Source organism: Sinocyclocheilus rhinocerous, unplaced genomic scaffold (assembly GCF_001515625.1).
Source record: "Sinocyclocheilus rhinocerous isolate Xijiao unplaced genomic scaffold, SAMN03320098_v1.1 scaffold1436, whole genome shotgun sequence".
NCBI classification, from domain to species: domain Eukaryota; kingdom Metazoa; phylum Chordata; class Actinopteri; order Cypriniformes; family Cyprinidae; genus Sinocyclocheilus; species Sinocyclocheilus rhinocerous.
The window spans coordinates 13,822-30,531 of NW_015647013.1; the positions used below are offsets into that span (position 1 = coordinate 13,822).

General features: G+C 35.6%; 2 protein-coding genes across 6 annotated transcripts in view; one reads left to right on the top strand and one right to left on the bottom strand.

Moving 5' to 3' along the window:
* The window catches only part of LOC107708245 (sin3 histone deacetylase corepressor complex component SDS3-like), a 12,678-nt gene extending 3,474 nt beyond the window's left edge, over nucleotides 1-9,204 (bottom strand). The window contains exons 1-10 of one of the 2 annotated variants that reach the window (XM_016512423.1): nucleotides 8,983-9,204; nucleotides 5,466-5,535; nucleotides 5,252-5,307; nucleotides 3,506-3,577; nucleotides 3,361-3,380; nucleotides 3,122-3,278; nucleotides 2,314-2,409; nucleotides 2,016-2,077; nucleotides 1,049-1,070; nucleotides 828-936 (exon numbers count right to left, since the gene is read on the bottom strand). In XM_016512423.1, the coding sequence (XP_016367909.1) occupies nucleotides 828-936; nucleotides 1,049-1,070; nucleotides 2,016-2,077; nucleotides 2,314-2,409; nucleotides 3,122-3,278; nucleotides 3,361-3,380; nucleotides 3,506-3,577; nucleotides 5,252-5,307; nucleotides 5,466-5,535; nucleotides 8,983-9,094 (776 nt within the window). In that variant the 5' untranslated portion in view covers nucleotides 9,095-9,204. Of the gene's footprint in view, nucleotides 1-827; nucleotides 937-1,024; nucleotides 1,071-2,015; nucleotides 2,078-2,313; nucleotides 2,410-3,121; nucleotides 3,279-3,360; nucleotides 3,381-3,505; nucleotides 3,578-5,251; nucleotides 5,308-5,465; nucleotides 5,536-8,982 lie in introns of both variants that reach the window. The other variant, XM_016512422.1, reaches the window with a different exon arrangement.
* A 1,235-nt stretch (nucleotides 9,205-10,439) lies between these two features.
* The window catches only part of LOC107708246 (serine/threonine-protein kinase TAO3-like), an 85,510-nt gene continuing 79,239 nt past the window's right edge, over nucleotides 10,440-16,710 (top strand). For 2 of the 4 annotated variants that reach the window (XM_016512425.1, XM_016512426.1), the window contains exon 1: nucleotides 10,440-10,824. The gene's annotated coding sequence lies outside the window, so the exon portion shown is untranslated. Of the gene's footprint in view, nucleotides 10,825-12,517; nucleotides 12,680-12,784; nucleotides 13,318-16,710 lie in introns of those variants that run through there. The other 2 variants (XM_016512427.1, XM_016512428.1) reach the window with 2 other exon arrangements.

The window sequence follows — 16,710 nt, forward strand, 5'->3', positions numbered from 1 at the left end:
CAGAACGATAGATAGAACGACAGACAGACAGATAGATAGATAGAAGCTCTAAGTCTGTCTTGTCTCAGTTTAGTCCAGCTCTGTGATGTGACTTTGTCCTTTATGTAACTATAATAAAATAGAATTGAAAATCAGAAGGACGATTGCTCCATCTTGTGGTCAGTATAAAATACTAGAGCGTGACTGTAAGATTTCTTTAGGTTTTAAAGGGATAGTTCACCCAAAAATGAAAATTCTGTCATCATTTACTCACCCTCATGTCGTTCCAAACCAGTATGAGTTGCTTTCTTATGTTGAACATAAATGAAGATATTTTGAAGATTGCTGGTAATCAAACAGTTGGTGGTTGCCATTGACTTCCATAGTATTTTTTTTTTCCTACTATGGAAGTAAATGGCAACCACCAACTGGTTGATTACCAGCAATCTTCAAAATATCTTCTTTTATGTTCAACATAAGAAAGCAACTCATACAGGTTTGGAACGACATGAGGGTGAGTAAATGATGACAGAATTTTCATTTTTGGGTGAACTATCCCTTTAAGGTCTTGCAAGAATCAGAGGGTCAAGGTTTGGATGGCAAGCATACACAATTATCTGGAAGAAGCTGTAACTACACCATTAAATTAAACCTACATTATTTAGTCGCTGACCTCATAAATACGCAAATCAGCATGTCATGCCAGACTTAAGAGATATACAGTGTGACATCTAAAGAACTGAACAGTGTAATGAAGAATGAACAGTGTGAAACACAATAACCCAGAATTACAAGTACCTGGGGTTAGAAAAGTGTGAAAAAGCCCAGTAGAACGCAGAGAACCTTACCATCTCTTATCATAGTAGAGTTTCCCCTCCTCTATCCGTGCCTCATAACGCAGGGATGGGGCGTCCACTGGAGTCGGCGGGAGGTGCTCCACAGGAGAAGACGGGGACACTGAAAAACATCACACACATTCATTTTAAAGCCTTTGTGGCTAAAATAAACTGATGGGAAATTTCTGGTGAAGTATATGGGGAATCACCTCTAAAAGACAAAACGTCCGTACCTGGTCTTTTCGGAGATTTAAGCTATAAAGGAAATAAAGCAAATAAGGAAGATTGTTTTGATTTTCTTCAGCAATCTCAGTTTTTTAAAAAAACGACAGCCATGGACAATCAACGTGATATCTTGGTCAAATCAGCAGTAAATCCAATAGTATGTCAGAGTCTAAAAACTATTTTCCTTTCTATTTACTATTTTTTTTTTCTTGGTTTGCAGCTTTTTTTCTTTCTTTTAAAAACAGCCAATTTCTTCTTATCACCACGTAATATATGCATTTTCTCATATATCACTTTGAGTAATAAAACACAATGACATTTTCAGGGGATTCTACTTTTTATTACCTAATTGAGAGCTTTTAGGAAAATAAATAAATAAATAAAGATCCTTTCTTCAAAGCCAAGACGTGAGTCATGAAGACTTTCATTGCATTTTCATCGAAATGGAAATTTTGATGAAACTTTTTCTATCACACTTTTTCCTCATCTCATAGCCTGCAAACGAATATGCAAGTGCATTACAATTTGATTGACGATGGTATTGCTGTAGAATAAGACATATTGAAAATTAGGCCAAAAAGTACTATAATACTGTATCTGTGAGGCAGTGAAATTTGTACTTAGCTAGGCTTCATGGAGCCAATTACTTACCTAATTGAGAGCTTTTAGGAAAAAAAATAAATAAATAAAGATCCTTTCTTCAAAGCCAAGACGTGAGTCATGAAGACTTTCATTGCATTTTGATCGAAATGGAAATTGATGAAACTTTTTCTATCACACTTTTTCCTCATCTCATAGCCTGCAAACGAATATGCAAGTGCATTACAATTTGATTGACGATGGTATTGCTGTAGAATAAGACATATTGAAAATTAGGCCAAAAAGTACTATAATACTGTATCTGTGAGGCAGTGAAATTTGTACTTAGCTAGGCTTCATGGAGCCAATTACAGTCTTGCTGAGACGTAACCCTACCTTGTTTAATGTTCTTAGATCCTCCATGATCTGTTCATCAGTGAGTAAATAGTTTAACTGAGGTGAGGAGAGTTAAGAAAGCCTGCTTAATATAATGAACTCTTAAAAGGTGCAGCAGCAATAACAGCCTGTTTAATACTAAAGGTCATGCATTCCATTGTTTTTGGTGCCAAAGAGTTTGACTAGCACTAGAAATGGACTTCAGGGAATTAAATGCCATAGAGTGCTACAGATGCATAAACGATGAGCCCTTGTGTTCAGTGCATGTGCTGGGTCTCTACAGCTAGGTTAAGGATATCAGGTGGAGGCTTTCTCCGCTTGTCTGGAATGGGCACAGGGTCATTGGGTCGTCTCCGGAGCTTCCGGGTCATAATAGGTTTCATCTCCATGGAATCTAAACAAAAATGAGAAATTGTCAAGGCTGTAATAGTCAATCTTTTTCATGCAATGTATGGCAACTAAGGCTTTCAACCTTCAAAAAATTACGAAAGAACAGCATAAAAATATAAAGAAAGTGTCTTCTGAAGTCATACAATAGCTTTGTGTGACGAACAGACCAAAATGTAAGTATTTTTTCAATGATAATTGCCCTCTCCAGTGAGTTAACCACTGTGACTGGATCATTGAGTCTGTGTATTGAACTTGTGGACCTGTGAACAAATCATTCAGTTTGCTTTTATAAATCAGAACAACGATTCTTTGACTCAAAAGAACGATACATTTATGAACAGGACATTGCTACTTCTTTTGTGAATTCACTAAGGAGTGATACTTTTATGGTGCTTTTTTTTTGTTTTGTTTTTTATCTTTTTGAAGCTTGAAAGTCCCTTAGTCTTTGTTCACTGCATGGAAAAAAACATTTTCTTATTGTGTTCCGCAGAAAAAAAGTCATTCAGGTGTGGAATAGCATGAGGGAGAAATTATAAGTTTTTGGTTAAACTACTGCTTCAGGGTTTTTTTTTTCTTTTAACACAAAAGAGAATAGCTAAACATTCAGCTATAGGAACGGGATCTTATTCTCGACAACAGCAATATTAAGAATGGCTTGCAAAAAAACCCTCTCGGGTTGCACGTTTCTATCTGATCTCTGTGTTTTACTTTCTCACCTCCTGTCAGCTCCATAGTTAATTTCTCATTCTCAATCATCTTCTTCTTCTCCTCCAGCTCTGCAATAAGATTTTCCTTCAGTTCCACTTTCTTATCGTCAAATTCCTTCACCGCTGCTTTTTTCTCTTTGATGTAGTTCCTCTCCACCTGCTCTGTCTACAAGACATTTAACATTAATTAACCTGTCACAGCTGTTCAAAAATCCACAGATACACAAAATGTATAATTTGCAGCTTACCTCAAGTTGCAGAAAGAGGTCTGAGAAGATAAAGAGATGGGAGGAGAAGGACAGAAAATGAGATGAGCATTAATAACGTAATGTTGGCTCTTGAAATATTGACATTGACATCGAGAAGAAAAGCTTTATTATATATTATCTTTACCAGCACTACGAAGTCTCTCTTTATACTGCTGATCAAGCTTCTTCATTCTCTTCTGGTACTCCTGCAGTGTGCCTGTGGAAATGCATAGGTATGGAAGTGATCTCATTTTTTATCCACAGTGATGTACTGTACATTTATTACAGGAACAATCTCACTGGAATAAGCTGTCCGGATCAGGAGCACAATGGTGATAGATTACCTCTTACATGCTTTGAACCTATCAGCCCAGTGCATTAACGACTAGGCTACATCACCTTGTTAGACAATTATCAACATATTTCTCAAAAAAATATTGAAATTTTTTACGGGTATCACATGGAGCATTGTAATCGGTTTAAAAGTCCAATCCGAATGAAAATGCTCCATGTAAACACCTCAGTCGGAATAAAAAATGCCCAAACTGAATGAAATTGTAATCGGTTTGAGAGGGGTGGGATAAACCTTTCTATAAACCGAGCGAAATTAAAATTCTGCCATGTAAACGCGCTAAACCGATTGCTTTGCGGCATTCTGAAATTTGGGGACACCGACACTACAGAAGAGACTGGGAAATAGTGGAGGTAGAAGTTCAAATTTAAACTATACAGTAGGGCTGCACGATAAATCGAAATGGAATCGAGATCGCGATTCGACAGTGAAGCATAGATTCATAATTACCAATCTGCTTGAATTCATAAGTGCTCATGCCATGAATAATGTAGGCTACAAAAACTAGGCTATTTGTGATAACAAATCACTCTCCCTGATCATAAAGCAACGCTCCTTTGATTTATTGTTCAGCAACTCTTGGTACGAAATCGTTTATTTGTTCTATTTAAGTACAGTAAAACTTTTTAGTATCACAATACGATTCATATCAGAGCTGCGTTTCAGAGGCTCGTACTTTATCCCTAAATGCTTTAACATTAAGAAATCATGACGATATGATGATACGTGTTGATCAACTGGCTGAGCTCAAGCTATATTGTGTCTATTATTTTATCTGATAGATATATCTGTGCAACTTACGTTATTAGAAATTGCAAACGAGAAATCAATTTGGTTCTGTGTGTGGTACGATAGAAGACGGCCGTATAGAAATTAAATATAATTTCTATGAATGTGTATGTGTTCTGGCCACATGACGGAGTGCTCGAATGAACTCAAGGGATTCAAATAACATTAGTCCATTTATTCTAAGCAAGCGCAAGCAGCTATTAAAAATATTAACGCAAAAATTGCGGGCACAACATTGTTGTTTACAGGCTGTTTAAAGAGGTCATATGATGCTGCTAAAAAGAACATTATTTTGTGTATTTGGTGTAATGAAATGTGTTTATGCGGTTTAAAGTAAAAAAAACACATTTTCCACATACTGTACATTATTGTTTCTCCTCTATGCCCCGCCTTTTTGAAACGCGTCGATTTTTACAAAACAAATCGGTCTGAAAAAGCGAGGTGTGCTGTGATTGACCAGCTATCCAGTGCGTTGTGATTGACCGAATACCTCAAGCGTGTGACGGATATATTAAAGTTAATAGTAATTAAACATGTTTTTGTTTTTTTGTTTTAAAAGAAAAGCATAGTTCTTTTTTTACTTATTATGAAACTGTTGATGTACAGTAACATTTGCAAATAAAAGAAAATATAAATTCAGTGTACTTTCGCATTTAAACTTTCATTATTAAAGTGCTTGACTCAAAAAAAATGTATTGTGCATTTCTAAAAATAATAATTTCAATAGTGAATATATGTATTTCCAGTCACCTTCTTGCAGTTGTTGTAGCTGTCTTTTCAGGGATGCCAGTTTGTCTTGATACATCCTGAAATCAAGACATAAACACAACATCTCAAAGAAATGATCCAGTTTTATTTCATAACATGCAACTGAAAGCATAACGTAACTCATATACGTTATTTTCACCGGCTTTTCATTTATGATAGATTTGTGTGCGTTTGTCATGAATAAATGAATACTTACTGTTCTTTGATTTCAACACAATCGTTCTCATCATGTTTGGCCAGATCTGTTTCACTGGCATCTTCTGTGTCTATAACAAACAATACAGCAATAAATTAATTATACACTATAGGATAAGACATGACTCTCTTGCACAAAACCCAAACTTGACCCCACTGAACTCCTTTTGGGATGCCATAGAGTTTATTGAAGTGATAACTGCACATATACAGCACCATCTAGTGGACATACATGGCAGTTTAATCTCATTTTTAAGACATATCTTTCTTTACTCTCTAGCCTTTCCTATGGAAGCCCATTTCCGCTCGTAAGAAAAAAAAGTCAAAATTATGACTAAGTCGCAATTATGAGATAAAAAGTCAAAATTATGACTTTAAAAAAGTCGAAATTGACTTAATGGCTTTATAAACACATTGGTCACAGGATAGTGGTCTATAATGATAAACGGGACATTCTGAAAAGAGTTAATTTGGCTTAAAACAGTTTGGGGGACCAAGTTCAACACACACCTTATTAATAAAGCATATACCATTTAAAGACAAGCAGAATATAGCCCAGAATACGAACGCAACACGCTGAGTTGCACGTTAAGCGTTTTCTTGGGGTAGAACATTAAATTAATCAAAAAATATATGTTTATATATAATATATACACACTTTATTCTTTATAAGTTTTCTATGGGAGGAAAGCAGTTAAATTCAGCGCGGTGCGTTCATATTCCGGGTTCATCTGCTTGCCTTTTAATAAATTTGAATAATCTGAATACTACACTCTTAAAAATAAAGGTGCTTCACGATGCCATAGAAGAACCTTTTTTTTTTTGTCTAAATGGTTCCATAAAGAACCTTTAACATCTGAAGAACCTTTCTGTTTCACAAAAGGTTCTTTGTGGCGAAAGAAGGTTCTTCAGATTATAAAAAGGTAAGAAAGAGATGGTTCTTTAAAGAACCTTTGACTGAATGGTTCTTTGTGGAACCAAAAATGGTTCTTCTATGGCAACGATTTCTTCGATTTCAGAATCGCGCAATAAAATCGTCTGCGATTTGTCAGTGAACTACGGCTATGTGTAGTAAATGCTGCTCCATCTGAAAGCACGTGATGATGATTTACTGCTGATTACAGAACCGGCATTACTATCAAAATGCGCATGACAATCGCATTCGATTAATCGTGCAGCCCTAATTCAAAGAACAAATTTTATTTTTGAACATGAAATATTTTCGCCTCTGTGGCCTTGGTTAATACGGGCCCGAGGAGATGATCAGTTCACATGTGCCTCGCGCTGCCGCTTTTATTGAACCGAGGCGCGCCGCGCTATAGCGATCACTCCAGTCCACATTAAACAGTGCCAAAACGGCATTCGTGAACATAATTTGAAATCTGAGACTTTGTTTCATATTAAAAGTACCAAAGCACAATGCTTATTGTGATTTATTGGATGGGAAGTGCCCTTCAATGTTCCATCCATTATCTGAAAACAGGCCAGACTAATCGATTCTTGCGATTTAAAGGGATAGTTCACCCAAGAATGAAAATTTTATGTTTATCTGCTTACCCCCAGGGCATCCAAGATGTAGGTGACTTTGTTTCTTCAGTAGAACACATTTGATGATTTTTAACTTTAACCGTTGCAGTCTATCAGTCGTATAATGCATGGCAATGGTAACAAAATCTATGAGAGTAAAAAAACATTCACAGACAAATCCAAATTAAACCCTGCAGCTCGTGACGACACATTGATGTCCTAAGACACGAAACGATCGGTTTGTGCCAGAAACCGAACAGTATTTATATCATATTTTACCTCTAATACACCACTATGTCCAACTGCCTTGAGCGAGCGCACGGCATCCGGTGCGCATTTTTGGGTGAACTATCCCTTTAAGAATCGATAAAGTTTCGTAAAAATGAGAATCGATTATAATCGAGATATCGATATTTTTTACCCAGCCCTATATTATATTATATTATATATTGTGTTTGTCCAGACTGCTATGGGAACTGTCACAAGTTGATTCTAAGACGAATCTTAAGTACAAATAATAAATATTAAACAAACACATAAATAAACAAAGCACAAATTTCCACACTAATAAAAAGACAACTACCCACACTAATAGATAAAAAATACTATATCATCAGCTGCTTATAAAGATACTTGCATTCAAGCAGTTGCTTTTATCCAGGTGATATTTTTAAAAAATAAATTAATACTTTAATTCAGCAAGGATGCATAATTGATCAAACTGGCAAGATGTTTTTTACTTGTAATAAATGCTGTACTTGTGAACTCTTTATCAAAGAATTTTTGATTTCACTACTTCATTTGATTGTCCATTTGACCAATGAAGTTTGAAAAGCACAAATATTACATATAAAGAGAGATTTGTAGTTTCTAAATTAATATTAAGTCATGATAACAGCATGCACAAGCACAATACATATAATACAATTTAAAATGTTAGTTTAAAGTCACTGTCACCACAAAAAAAGAAGAAGAAGAAGGAAAAAAAGAAGAAGAAGAAGAAGAAGAAGAAGAAGAAAAAAAGTATTTGTAGACATTTTGTTCAGAAAATCTTTGGGGACAATTTTCAATGAACTACTTTTTTTTTTTTCTATGAAGACAAACCCTGGCCTATTATATAATACCAGATGCTCTGCAGTTTAATTTCAACAAAATAATTAATTATATGAGATCATCAGGTATCATTCAACATTGGTGAGGTGATATAACTAAGAATGCTATACTTCTATTTCTCTCAAAACGGCATGATGAGCTTGATGCATATTGAAAAAGTTGGTAATTAATAATACAAAAACCTACAAATTGTTCATTATCCCAGATGCTCTTATATTGTAACTTAACTACTGAAATCTTTTTTTTTAAGAGTGGATAGTGTAAATAAATTGTCATGCACACTTGATCTGATCTCTGAAGTCTGATTACACTCCGTTTGTCTCAATGTGTTTATGACACCAGCAGAGGCTAACTGAGCGGAGCTCAACTCCAACCACATTTTTGCCACCATAACTCATCTATTTCCTAAAACATGTTACATTGAAATCAAGTAAGTCCTCTGGTGCACCTGACTTCGAGGCTGCATGTATGAAAACAACAATAACAACACATCCTACTTAATGTAACGTTAACGTTATTTGCTTCCTGACGCGTGCTAACTGCTAACTGTTTATCAACAGGCTAAATATCACATAAAACATGAAACTATAAGAACATACATAACCGTTATACGGTTAAATGCTTACATAGCCATCATTTAAGTCTAAAAATATCAATATATGCATTTAATGGCTCATGCGATGTTGCGAAAAGCAAAGTGAGCTCTAAAATACCGTTAAGCAGAAAACAACTCGACACACATGAACAACAGAGCCAGCATTTCATTACCAATCTACAGCCAGCTCACTCATTAACAAATTAAACATGTCTATCAATCCATAAATCATAAGTGAAAGGGATTAAAAGGTAAATAAACTTAAATGATCGTGCGTAATCACCTTCTTCCGAGTCTCTGCCTCTGAAACTGCGATCTTCGTCTTCATCCACACTGTCTAGATCTTCCTCGTCGTTATAATAATCCACCATGGGTGACAGTAAAGTCGAGGCCATTTATTATATTAAAAAATTGATGATAGGCCTATGTGTAAACAATCACACAGCACCGACAACGTTTTCAGTCTCGACTCGAGCCTCTTTTTTTCAATGGAGGTAGGCCGAGGAATCTGATTGGTGGAGGTGTTCGAGCAATGCATGATGGGAAATGTAGTTTGAACAGCTTGTGCGCAAGTATGACATAAGGGAAAGAAGAAAATGGGAAGAGAGCGAGGGAGAGAAAGAGAGAGAGAGAGAAAGAGAGAGAGAGAGAGAAAGAGAGAGAGAGGTATTCACATGCATGTTTTTGTAATGGTTTATCATCATTTTTGAGCATTTCCTCATGAGCTAGCATGATGTAGTAAGTGAAATAGCCTATTTCTAATACACGTTTTCTAGATTTTATAGATAAGTCAGTATCACTTAGGCAATATATATATATATATATAATGTTTTTAAACATCATCTCTCCATTGTGTTGCAAAAACAGACATACTATTACTACTTCTGCTGCTACTAGAAATAATAATAAATTAATAATAATAATAGCCTATTAAAGGACAAATAATAGTAAAGAACTGTATTAGAAACTTGATACAAATTACATATGTACAACAACAATAATTATAGCTAATAATAATAATTGTTATTATTATAACATCATCATTAAATATATTTTTAGGTGATCAGTTAGCTGTTAAATTCACAGATCGGAATAACAGGTGTTTAACATACGGTAAGTTTGAGCAAAAATTGATTTAACTCATGCTTGGGCAGACATATGCTACGCATAAATATTGTAAAATATTATATTATGGCCAGGCGGAGTAACCTACATTAAATCCTCGAACTAATCATCATTACACTACTAGATTATAATCAGTGTTGGGGAAAGTTACTTTTAAAAGTAACGCATTACAATATTGCGTTACTCCATAAAAAAGTAACTAATTACGTTACTTAGTTACTTTTTATGGAAAGTAATGCGTTACGTTACTTTTGCGTTACTTTTAAAATCTGGACAGGGCTTGCTTATTTGTTTTTAAAATAAAAAAGTTCTATTTTTGGCAAATATAAAAGCCTTTTCACACCAAAAGAGAAATGAATAAGCCTCAGGCTGAAGGAAATGTAAATTTACGTCCGTACAGTAGAATACAGAAGAAGAAATTTCAACTAATCTGATTACGTAACTCGCGTTACTTGTAATGAGTTACCCGCAGCACTGCTTATAATCCTATCATACCCTTTTCAGGGATCTGCGACTACTGTGTCATCTCTGTTGTATGTTAATAAGTTGTTCCTTGCTCAAGCGGCAGGTGGCGGCGTTGAGTTGAGGAGCTCTTTGATCGGCGAGCTCGTTTATCAGCGCTGTTAAATTGTAGCAGGTACGATGGGTTTGCAAAAGCGTTAGACGCTTGTCAGCTCTTTGTCAGTCGCTCGGGGGTTAGTAGCTTACAGTATTTGTGCTGGATATCATAACACGAACTGTATGGATGTTTTATCATCACACCGACGGGAGAGATAGTCATGACGTCTGTCGAAAATAAAACAGGTTGATGCATTTTCAGGTGTAGGAGCACCAAGACGCCACTTGCAATGAGTTTGGAAGTTTATTTCCCTCGACATTCCACCTTACAAGCGCTACATGAGAGCTAAGGTGGATTTGTACTATTCGCCTGAAAATATTCGCTTATAAGCGGACTTCTATGGAGTTGAACCTGGATTAAAGATAAAGCCTCGCTGACTCGGTAAGGCCGTTTTTTTCTTGGCATTCACATTTATTATGGCTTTGGTATGTTTCGTCTTGCATGGGTATTTTATATTTGTGATACGCTGCGCCATAATTAAAAGCGTCTTTATCGTATCTGGTGTCACTATTCGCCTCTCCATGGATTCCCTCTGCGCTCGATTGATTTCCCCTGAACCTTCATAAAGTAGTAGAACATTTACTACAACTGGTCAAGTGATGCATAGTGTTTGTTTACACTCATAGACTAAATTCAGTATATCGAGGATTTTTGTGACGCGTGTTGACACACAACCCTTTTATGATTGTATGCATTTTTAATGTTTAAAAGGGTCATGCACTGAGAAACCTTTGATCTTTTGACATATAGGTACTAAGAGGTCATTGTTCTAAAAAAACATCCTGTAAGTTTCAAAACTCAAAACTTTCTCCTAGTCTTAAAACAACTTAGCCAAAACGACAGCTTGTGTTGCATGTGCCCTAAAGACACGGATATCATGCTTTAATTTGACTAGGCTTCAAATATTCATGCAATATTTCATAGCCTATATGAACCTCCAAGTGGATTTTTTTTTGTAATGTGTGATGCAATGACATTTTACACTTTATTTGTAAAGTTAGACAAGATTCTGTTTTGCTAACACACACACACACATACACACACACACACACACACACACATGTCTGGTTTGCTATCCTTGTGGGGACTCTCCATAGGCGTAATGGTTTTTATACTGTACAGACCGTATATTCTGTTGTCCTACACCAACCCTACACCTAAACCTACCCCTCACAGGAAACTTTCTGTCTGTTTAGATTTTCAAAAAACTTCATTCTGTGTGATTTTATAAGCTTGTTTACCTCAATTTAGGTCCCCACCATGACACGAGTCCCCATGAGTCTGTGTGTATTCAGGTTTAAGTCCCCACCAGAATAGAAAAACAGGTATACACACACAGACAGACACACAGACACAGACACACACACACAGACAGACAGACACACACACACAGACACAGACAGACAGACAGACACACACACACACACACACACACACACACACATAGACAGACAGACAGACAGACAGACACACACACACACACACACACACACACACACATAGACAGACAGACAAACACACACACACACACACACACAAAAGGTTTGTTAATGTTATCTGAAGCTACTCAGATCATGATGTAAAACTCTTCAAATTAATGACATTTCTGATCTTCTGCCACAATGTCAGAGATTGCTTTCTTGTCACTTCTGATTTCCATTATAAACAAATAGAATATTTAAAAAAAATCTGAATTCACAGTGTTTAAAAAAAAAAAAAAAGTTATACAAGTGCAAAGTATTATTTCCTGTTTTTGTAAGAAACACTCTTATACATTTATTATAGAATCGAAGTTTTAAAAAAAAGGAACAAGTCCAGAATTGTGAAATTCTTGCGAATGTATCATTTCAACACTCTTATGAGAGAATTCTTTTTTTTTTAAACGAAGCTATTATATTCTATACTGAAATAACTAAGCGTTATTATTTTCTTTTAATCATACTTAATGAAGATTCATCCATATATAGTTATTTATCGGCTTATTCCGGACTGAGGTTAAAAGTGCTGCTTTGCATAGCCTACATTGTGGAGATGTCGTGCATTTATTTCCGTGCGCGCATGCATAATGATCTTCACTATATGCGCACGCGGCTGTTCATCCAGGAAGTCCGATAGACAGACAGACAGGCGAACATGGGCCAACAAAACGTTTAAAATACTCCATTTCCGGCTGAAATAGATGTTTTTAGGACGGTGAATTTTGCCCTTGAGCTCTCAGTCACCCTACAGCAAAGAGGTCAGTATCATTCATTTACATTGCCATGAGTTTCGTGGATAAAACTGTCAAAGGCTTTGCGTGACATATATCCATGCACATTTATTTCAAAGTCAGGCAAAAATAATTAAATGCAACCCAAAGTTGTTTAACGCAGAGATCCGGATGTTAGGACTGAGTGTCTTTTTAATTGATCTAACTAACACCTGCTGGATCTTTGCGAAGCTAGTCAGTTTGCTAATCTAACTGTTCAGCCCTATACCACCCAAACTTTCACTTCCTCTGCAGCGCAGATCCTCAACATGTTCATATTCGCATAACTTGAATGCATACGGACTCGTTTAAAAAAGGAGCGCGTCAGAAGCGTTATTCGCTTATAATGCACGTCGCTGCGTAAAGACGCGCTTCAATCGTTAAAATGAAAGTGCGTCCAGTTTGATATGCATTTAGAGAAATGAGGGCTGATGTCATGTTGGGCTGTTTTGTGTGAGTCCTTGGCTCTTTCCCCCCTCGTCTTCAGCCCCCGCTCCTTGAGGAGCTATTTTAATAAGCAGCGCGTCTCTTTCACATGCATGCAGCGTTTATTCTGTCGGATGGAGATCATGAAGTTTATGGTCTTTAGGAGCGCAGGGTAGACACATCTCAGCATGAGGATGAAGGTACGTTTTTCTACCGTTATTTGGCGCTGTCAGCGTTGTGCATGAACTAGTATAGTCGTTTTTGGCTTTATTTGTTGTTGTAGCCTTCAGAAATAAGTGATGGTAGTATACTAGTGATGATGACAGCTGGTGCGATTCGTAGACTATTGGTGAATTATAAAATCCTAGATGTGTATCCAGTTTGTCTTTTCATATAGGCTAAGTTACAGACTAGTTATTTCTATGCATTTTCTTCATGATTTGTCTAGAATGATGCATTATCATTGTCCGAGTGAATCATTCTTGTGAGTCGAATCAGTTGGACAGAACCGGACTTTACGCGTCAACAACTCAGTGAGTGAACTCATTGAACCGAGAACCATCTTTGTCCAACAAGTTCGGGTTCTAATGATCTGGTTAACCAGCAAGAATCGTCTTCGACTCGTATACCTCTATTCATGACTCAATAAACTGACAGATGAAATTAATACTTGGCATAATGCCATTACTAATTCAACTAAATAGAAAAGAGAGAAACGCTGAATCATTTAAATGAACTCTTTGAAAGAATCGATTCACAAAAACTAGTCAGGCTTTCCATCGAGAAACATGTCATGTAATGAGGTAGTACAGATAATCATAAGCACTTCTGTTTTTCAGATAGAGGTGAAACTGGGTCCATTTCAGTGCTTAATGTGTCATGCATCCATTAGAACCAGGTGCTGATTTTTATTTGATTTTATTTATTTTACCATCTCAGCTGTCCACGAATTATACAGATTTTTTTTCTTTAACTTTAAATAAATTTTTTCACAAAATGTTATATGTATGTATTTATATACTGTGTATATATATATATATATATATATATATATATATATAATATATTTTTTTTTTTAATAAAAATTAACAAATGTAAAAGTTTTCTGTTTAATGTAATTGTATTTTTGTTTTTCTGCGCAAAAAAATATAAATTTATTTGTGGGTCAAAGACGAAAAAGGGTTTAAGCATAAAAACAATACGTGTAATACTGCTTAAAATTGGTGTTTTTCCGAATTAGCACTTCTGTTTTTCAGATAGAGGTGAAACTGGGTCCATTTCAGTGCTTAATGTGTCATGCATCCATTAGAACCAGGTGCTGATTTTTATTTGATTTTATTTATTTTACCATCTCAGCTGTCCACGAATTATACAGATTTTTTTTCTTTAACTTTAAATAAATTTTTTCACAAAATGTTATATGTATGTATTTATATACTGTGTATATATATATATATATATATGATAACTTTTTTTTTTAAGCACGGGCTATTATATAGATCATGCCGAAAGTAATTGAGTCAGTATGAAAACACTCCAATTAACTTTTTTTAGTTATTAAAGGTGATATTATGTTTATTTCAGCAATAATAATTGCCAAAAAAAATGCTGCTTGAATAAATATTCATTTTAATCACATATCTGATCTTATATTTAGATCAGCAATACTCGGGTAAACAACTTCATTCATTATGGGTGGCAAATATATTCATGGTATTCATAGAATACAATTTCATTTTAGATTAGCAGCCTCAATTTTCAAGTAAATATGTTTTTTGTCTCGCTGTGTGTTGTGTCAATGAACCTTATGAATTATTATGCTCTGTTTTGCATGCATTCAGGCACCCATTTAACTCATTTTGTGGGTAGTGAAGTCATTCAGTCAAAGCTTAAAACGTCCTAATCTGTACATTTTAAACCTTCTTAGTGCATGTGTTTGAGATTTTAGCAGTGTGACGAGGGGGAAAGTGTTTCCAAAATACCAGGCTGCTAGACTTAGTGTTTGTGGAAGATCTAGTCCCAGAATTAAGCAGTGTTTGCAAGGTTTGTGCCATAACTTTGAAATGTATTGAAAAGTTTTAATTGAAGCACCTGGTAGCAGGTAAATCAGATATCCTTGAGTGCACATAGTATTGTGCTTTTATGTTTGGTAACGGAATGAATTTGTTGACTAGGCTATTAGAAACGGCTGTTGGTTTCAGGTTGACTCTTTAGTTTAGTTAGTTTATTATCAAGCTGGTGACTGATCAAGGTGAACTCTGGGACAGCTGTGTGTCTGTGTGTGACTCAATGATTAAGCGTTTATTGCTCTCACACACATCTTTTATAGAAGCTCTTATCTGATTGCTGCATGTTTGGTAACTTGGACATTCCTAAATTAATTGCATCGAGAATCATGTTTTCATTCCAGCAAATGCACTTGTATGTCATTGTTATCGGTTTCAACATGAACCAGTTTTAATGTTGCTGTCGCAGTATTTGCTTCTATTTTCTGTTCATTTCATGCTCTGGTTTGAGGTTGGATGATATTTTTGCTCTATCTACAAATATATGAAACTTTTCTAAATATGGGTTGATGTTCAATCGACTTTAATACTTATTTAATTTAATATAATTTAATAATTGATTTATAGAAGGATTTTTTTTATATAATTTGTGGAATTATCATTCCACACAGTATCATTGTTGGCAAGCACGTTAATTAAAAAATCATTCGATTCACAAAAATCAGAATCGAATGTTGTCCTTGTGTATCATTTTTGTTGTAGCTAGAGATAGAAATGCATCAGTTTTATTATGATCAAAATCACATTATAAGTAAGATTTCCAAATGTGTGACTTGAAGGCAGCATAGCATCTATGATTTTCAGTTGTAGAGCGGATAAACAAACATCAATGGATTTACCTTGACCTTTTGCACTTATAGCAAATTTGGTAGTAAAAGAAGGGCAGTCCAGTGATGGCTGTTAATAGTGTCTTTGTGTATTTGTAGTATAGTATCTGGGTGTTGTCACCTGCTTTTGACAAGGGCTTTGTTGTTAGGCCAACTTGAAGCCACTGCTCAGTTTAGACACACACACAAACTAGATCATACCACGAAACCTAATCACCACATACTACACATACACTCTTAAAAATAAAGGTGCTTAAAAGGGTCTTCACAGCGATGCCATAGAAGAACCATTTTTGGTTCCACAAAGCACCATTCAGTCAAAGGTTCTTTAAAGAACCATCTCTTTCTTACCTTTTTATAATCTGAAGAATGTTAAAGGTTCTTTATGGAACCATGTAGACAAAAAGGTTCTTCTATGGCATCGTGAAGCACCTTTATTTTTAAGAGTGTGTGTCATATACTTTCTCTTGTGTAGAGCTTGTAAAAGTGTCTTTTGTAGGTCTAAAGGTGTTTGTTCACACTCCCAAGTCTTTCGAGGCATGCATGCATTTATAAAGGCCAAATGGTTACAATCGTCTTCCACTTCAGTATTTTTTGAGGTTTCAGAGGATTGACCAATCCTCTGTATAGATTCCTGCCTGCCAAATCACCATCTCGACTAATCTTAGTTCCTCTAAAGTAAGAGTTAATGATGTAGCTT